This window comes from Anopheles bellator, unplaced genomic scaffold (genome assembly GCF_943735745.2).
Source record: "Anopheles bellator unplaced genomic scaffold, idAnoBellAS_SP24_06.2 scaffold00431_ctg1, whole genome shotgun sequence".
In the NCBI taxonomy this organism is placed as follows: domain Eukaryota; kingdom Metazoa; phylum Arthropoda; class Insecta; order Diptera; family Culicidae; genus Anopheles; species Anopheles bellator.
The window spans coordinates 1-6,555 of record NW_026684556.1 but is presented as its reverse complement, the minus strand read 5'-3'; the positions used below and the strand labels follow the sequence as shown (position 1 = coordinate 6,555).

Genomic DNA, 6,555 nt, shown 5'->3' with positions numbered 1-6,555 from the left:
CCAGCACCGCGTGTTCCGCTCCCGTGTACGTGCGCGTGTCCGTGTGCGCGACGTACTCCCGTGACTATCCGGGCCCCACGCGCACAATCCCCTAGCCAGCTCCCGTGCCTGTGTGTGTGCCGCGCGTGTGCCTCAGTTCGTCTTCTCCACAACGCGTGTTCCGTGTACGTGCGCGTATCCGTGTGTTCGACGAGAACTTCCGCACTTCGCTCCCGTGTGTACGTGCGCGCGATATGCCGACTACGAAGCTGCCATCGGGCGATGAGTCGCCGGCACCGTGCACCGACAGTGACGTCGGTCGGCTGCCGAAAGCCGAATCGTCGCGCGCCACCAGCGGAGCCGAACTCGGTCGGCCATCTGCAGCAAACGAAGCGGCCAGGCAAGTAGCCGCGCTGGAGGAAGCCATGCGGGCCCTCAGCGTTGACGCGAAGGCCGGCACCATGGAGGACGACATGGTGCCGGTAAAATTGGAAATGCTGGAAGGCTTCTACCGCGAGGGGTGCGCCGCCCTCTCGCGGATAGAAGCGAAATCGGGAACCTCGCAACGGCGAGGCCCGTTCAGCGACGCATACGCCACCGCACGGGTGGCGTAGGGCCGCCTGCGCAAGGTGGAAGGGGCGTCCATCTCCGTGATGGACACCACCATTGCCGCAGCCACTCCCCGGCAGGAGCATCTGCCGAGGATTGACTTGCCAAAGTTTGGAGGCGAACCCTCCGAGTGGCCTGCCTTTGCCTCTCGGTTCGAGAAGCGGCTGAGCGGATGGCCGGAGGACGCGACTCGTTACGCGTACCTCCTACAATGCTTTGACGGCTTCGCCCCTGCGCGACAGAGCGCCGAGGCCTTTGAAAGTGTGGGCATGCCGTTCGCCGACGCGTGGGCACGGCTCCAGGAGCGTTTCTACAAGAAACGCGTGGCGTTCCTGGGGCACTGTCGTGCCATCCTCGAAGCGCCACGGCTATCGAGTGCGTCCCCGAACGGGCTTATGCGCCTGATAGATACGGTGGAGACGGCCATCACGTCGGCCAGACGGATCGCTGGCGCGACCGATAAGGCGGCATCGCCGATCGAGGACGGGCTGATCGTGAGCATCGTGCTCTCTAAGTTGGACGAGGACAGCCTGTCCAGAGTCGCCCGCCGGGCCGACCAGCAAGCTATTCCTACGTGGAAAGAGCTTCGCGAAGAGCTGGACAAGATGGCGAACCAGCTCTATTACGAGCCACGTCGAGCGCGCGAGTCGGGCTCCCGTGCCACCGGCCCCAAGACGACCCACACTCCTGCCACGCCGCGGAAAACAGCCTTCGTGGCTGTTACTCCCAGCGCGCCGCCCAAGACCCCGGCCAAGCCCGCGCCGTCACCAGCTCCACGCGGGAGCGGGGACGCCAAGGCGCGGCGAATGTGCTACGCTTGTGACCGCACGGGTCACGAGAGCAACTTGTGTCCGGAGTTGCGAGCGCGCTCCGCTCTGGAGTGCGTGACGTTCATAATGGAGAGGGGCAAATGCGTCAACTGCTTCTCCCGTGCACACAAGGCAGCGGACTGCCCCTCGGAGAAAAGGTGCCAGCACTGCCAAGCGAAGCACCACACGATCTTGTGCAGCTCGGCAGTGTACCTCGAAGGAGGGAAGTGACTCTCCCGTGCTCGTCGGCGTGCTGTCAGTTGCCCCGCGTCCCTCTACCGTGAGGACTCCAGTAGTGTTTGTCGCGTCAGCGTTCGCGGTGCGCCTATTCATAGTGAGAACTCTCGTGCTCTCACTCGTGCTGGCAGCAACCCCGCGCCTCTCTGCCGTGAGAACGCCCGTGTCATCTCCCGCGAGCACTCCCGTGAAGTCTCCCGTGTCGCCTCCCGCACCGCCCCCCGGGCACACTCCCATGAAGCCTCCCGTGCACCCTCCCGTGACGCCTCCCGTGAACGCTCCCGTGAACGCTCCCGTGCCAGCTACCGTGCATCCTGCGCCAGTGCGCTCCGCTCCAGTACCACCTGTTCCCGTACACCACAAAGCGCCGCTACCCTGTTAGCAACCGTGGTGGTGCAGGTGTTAGGCCCCAACGGAGGGTGGCATCGATTGCGATGCATACTGGATTCGGGCAGCCAAATCGACGCCATCACGAGCAACGCAGCAACGCGGCTGCGAATGCAGCTACACTCGTCTAAGCTGAAGCTGGACGGTGTATCTGGGCCACTTATGGTTACGCGGGAATGCGGCACAACCATAAGGAGCCTAAGTGGAAGTCGCAGCTACCCGGTGAAGTTCTTCGTGATCCCGGACCTGCCCAATCTTCCCCACCAGACGATCGCCCTGAGCAACATGGACGTGCCTTCGGAGTTGTCCTACGCTGACGACCGCTTCAACGTAGCCGGCCCAATTGACGCGATATTGGGAGCCGGTGTGTACTTCGCCTCGCTTGCCCCCGGCTTAAAGCGAAACGATCGAGGGCTTACCATCCAGGACTCCGTGTTCGGATGGTTAGTCGGCGGCATACTCCAGGCCGATGTGGCCGATGACGTGAGGTCCCATCAATGCGGAGTGGTCACGGTGGAAGACGACCTGAGGCTAAGCATCGAGAGGTTCTGGCAGGTGGAGGACGCGTCTCTGCCCCAAGCAGCGATTTCAACGGAAATCTCCTCACCGGACCTCGAGGCCTTCTTCAAAGAAACGACGTCGTTGGCACCGGACGGCCGATACGTCGTCCGAATTCCCCTACGGGGGGAGCTAGGGCAATTGGGCGACTCCTACCAGCATGGGGTTAGGCGCCTACTAGCCCTAGAGCGCAAGTTGGAGCGCCATTCTCAGACGTATGACGACTATCGGACATTCATGCGTGAGTACGTGGATCTCGGACACATGATGCCGATAACCCCGAACGACGCCGACCGGGTAATCTACGTGATACCCCACTCGTGCGTCATTAAGCCTGAGTCGTCGAGCACGAAACTACGTGTAGTGTTCGACGCCAGTGCTAAGTCGTCCACGGGGGTGTCGCTCAACGACCTGCAGGTCGTTGGGCCAGTCCTGCAGCCGGATCTGCTGCGCATCTGGCTCGACTTCCGGGTACATACGGTGGTGGCAACGGCCGACATCGCGAAGATGTATCGCCAGGTGTGGGTGTCTGACGAAGACACTTGGATGCAGTGTATCCTGTGGCGCGAGTGCAAGGACGACCCCATCCAGACGTATCGACTACGAACCGTAACGTACGGCGAGGCCGCGTCCTCGTACTTAGCCTGCAGAGCGCTGCTAGAGGCCGGGCACGAGGCGCGCGCTGGAAACCCGCAGGTCGCAGACGCAATCCAGCGAGGGTTCTACGTGGACAACCTGTCGCTGGGCGCCTCCACCCCCGACGAGCTACGTGCTCTGTGCTCGGGAGTGGAGCAGGCGCTACTTCGCCGCGGTATGCCGCTGCGGAAGTGGGCGTCCAACGATTCAGAGATACTGCGACACGTACCGCAGGATCATCGGGAGGCTCCTGTTAAGATCGGCGACCGCGAGGCAGTGCGCATGCTCGGACTGTCGTGGTGCCCAACTGATGACACGTTCCAGTTGGTCATACACGAGGACGTACTCCAGTTCGCCGAGCAATTAACGAAGCGCGGCCTCATCGCCAAAATATCCAAGCTGTATGATCCGGTCGGAATTCTGCAGCCGGTGATCATCACTGCGAAAGTGATGATGCAAGATCTCTGGCGAGAAGATCTTGCATGGGACGACTACGTGTCACCCGTAACGATCCAAGAGTGGAACAAGTTCACGTCACAACTTCCACTTTTGAGAAAGCTGCACATCCCACGAATGGCGTCGCCCAGCGGACCAACGACGCTGCGTGTCGACGGCTTCTGCGATGCATCCGTGAAGGCCTACGGCTGCGTGATCTACGTGACCTTCGAGGACGATCAGGGCCATCGGATAACGCGCCTGCTGTGTTCCAAGTCCAGGGTGGCCCCCCTCAAGGCAATGACGTTGCCACGACTAGAGCTGCAAGCGGCAGTTTTGCTAGCCGATCTCTACGTGAGAATCAACGACGTCTTCGGCTCCCGTGTCGACGAAACACATTGGTGGTCCGACTCGCAGGTAGCACTAACCTGGATCCGTTCGGACAACTCTCGGTGGGACGTCTTCGTGAAGAACCGAGTTGCCAAAGTCCAGACGGCTACCGCGACCACCGACTGGCATTACGTGCCTACCAAGCTCAACCCGGCCGATATCGTTTCCCGAGGGATCTCGGCAAGAAGGTTGATCCGTCCAGAAGTTATGACGTTCTGGCTGAACGGCCCATCATTCGTTCAAGCGGGATGCCACGGAATGCTTGAGCTAAGCCCTTCCACTGATCTCGCAGTGTTGGGTGCAGTGGCTCCGCAAGCTCCCGTGCTACTAGCCACTGTCGGGCCTGATTGCGACGACTTGATCGCGCAATACCCGCACCATTGTTCCTTGGGAAAGACGCGCCGTCACTTCGCATGGCTCGGACGTGCGGTCAACAATTTTAAGGCAAAATCGGCCTTGCTACGTGCAAAAGATCCTGGCCTTTCCGCGATATATGGCCCCATGACGCTCGCCGCCCAAGAAGTTGGGCTGCGATTCATCTTGCTACGGATGCAGACGACGGTCCATCCGAATGAAGTGCGCGAGATGCAACTGACGGGCCACATCACGCCAACGAGTCGCCTTCAGCACCTCAACCCGGTCTGCGTGAATGGGTTGATCCACGTACAAGGGCGGCTGCAGAATGCCGAACTTGCGGAAGAGGCTCGCCTACCCATCCTCGTCCCGAAGTCCCACCCCTTCTCACGGGTGATGATCCGGGACATCCACGAAAGGAACCACCACGCAGGCGTCGCCCTGGTGATAGCGGAATTCAGGACTCGCTACTGGATGCGTGACCTCAGACGAACAGTGGCGCGGGAGCTCTCGCGATGCGTCACGTGCGTCAAGGCTCGCCCTCGCCAATTCACGCAGCAAATGGGCCCTCTGCCGGTGCCTCGGGTGAACCCGTCGCCCCCGTTCACGCATACCGGCATCGACCTATGCGGGCCATTTGTTGCAGCATCTGGGATGAAGGGCAATCGCAACATCGATGTCTACGTGTGCATCTTTGTGTGCTTTGCCACCAAGGCTGTGCACCTTGAGGTGGTGGAAGACCAATCCACGCAAGCCTTCATCTCCGGCCTCATGCGCTTCGTGTCACTGCGTGGTAGGCCAAATGTTATTTACTGCGACAACGGTCGCAACTTCGTGGGTGCCGCTCGGGAACTGCACCGACTCCGTGACGTTTTCAACGATGCCCAGTTCCAGCACCACGTCGTCGAACTGGCCGCCGATGAGGGAATCTGCTTTTCCTTCATCCCTCCTCGCAGCCCCAACTTCGGTGGGTTGTGGGAGGCCAACATCAAGGTGGCTAAGCGACTGCTGAGGGCGGCCTCCCGTGGCTCGCGATTGAGGCTGATCGAGATGCAGACGTTCATGCACCAGATCTCAGCGATCCTTAATTCGCGGCCGCTCACAGCAATACGTACATCGCCCGAGGACGTCGAGGCCCTCACGCCGGCCCACTTCCTCATCGGGCGTTCTTCCTTCAACACCCCGGCCACGTTGAAGGACGACGAGACGGAGCCCCTCCACACACGGTGGAAGCGGGTTCAACGGATGGCCCAGCATTTCTGGACTCGTTGGCGGTCGGAGTACTTGGCGCAACTGCGATGCGCAGCCAAATGGACGCGGAAGATGCCCAACGCCGAGAAGGGACAGATCGTGCTCATCGGAGACGACAACCTTCCAGTGTCTCGGTGGCCGTTGGGCGTCATCACCCAAGTCCACCCGGGCCCGGACGGGGCCATTCGGGTGGCTGACGTGAAGACCGGCAGCAGGGTGTACCGGCGGAACGTCCGCTTGCTCGCCCCCCTGCCTGTAGCTGCCAACCCCAGCTCTCCAGACGACGACCCTCCACCAACGGGAATTTGGGATGGACGCCTCCGTCCCAAAGGGGGGAGGATGGTTTAGCACAAGCGTGTGCTAAATCTTCTGCAGGGGCCCACCGCGACTGACGTGACGTGTCAGGAGCGGTGGTAACGGCGTAACGGTCAGCCGCCAGACCGAACGTCATATCGGACACGCGGTGACCGGATATCGCCGGCCCCGAGGCCCGAGTGAGCGCCGAGCACCCTGCGTGGGTGACTCGGGCGCACCTTGGGTTACCAGCGATAGGGATCGTGCGATCAGCACGGGATCCCATCGCTCTCTTACCTCGTGGACCGCCTGACGAAATAGACGTAAGTAGACGCACTACAACCAAAGTTTTACGCAATAACCTTCTTCGTGAATTCCGTGCTCCGTGCACGTCCATGGTGACCCCGACGTGATATCGTATCGTGAGTTTCGTGATCACGTCTCGTGCTTCGTGCGAAAATCACTTCGTGAACTTCGTGAAATACGCGACCGCGTGCCCCCGTGACGCTTCGCACCACGTGTGCGCGTAAGACTCCCGTGACTATCCTAGCACCAGCACCGCGTGTTCCGCTCCCGTGTACGTGCGCGTGTCCGTGTGCGCGACGTACTCCCGTGA

General features: G+C 61.1%; 1 protein-coding gene across 1 annotated transcript; it reads left to right on the top strand.

The window, feature by feature from the left end:
• Positions 1-857: 857 nt before the first annotated feature.
• Positions 858-5,620, top strand: LOC131214287 (uncharacterized; the record flags this gene model as incomplete). The annotated part of the gene is made up of 3 exons (XM_058208669.1): positions 858-1,555; positions 1,937-4,220; positions 5,109-5,620. Coding segments are annotated over exons 1-3 (3,494 nt in total), but the record flags the coding sequence as incomplete, so codon positions are not given.
• Positions 5,621-6,555: the final 935 nt, after the last annotated feature.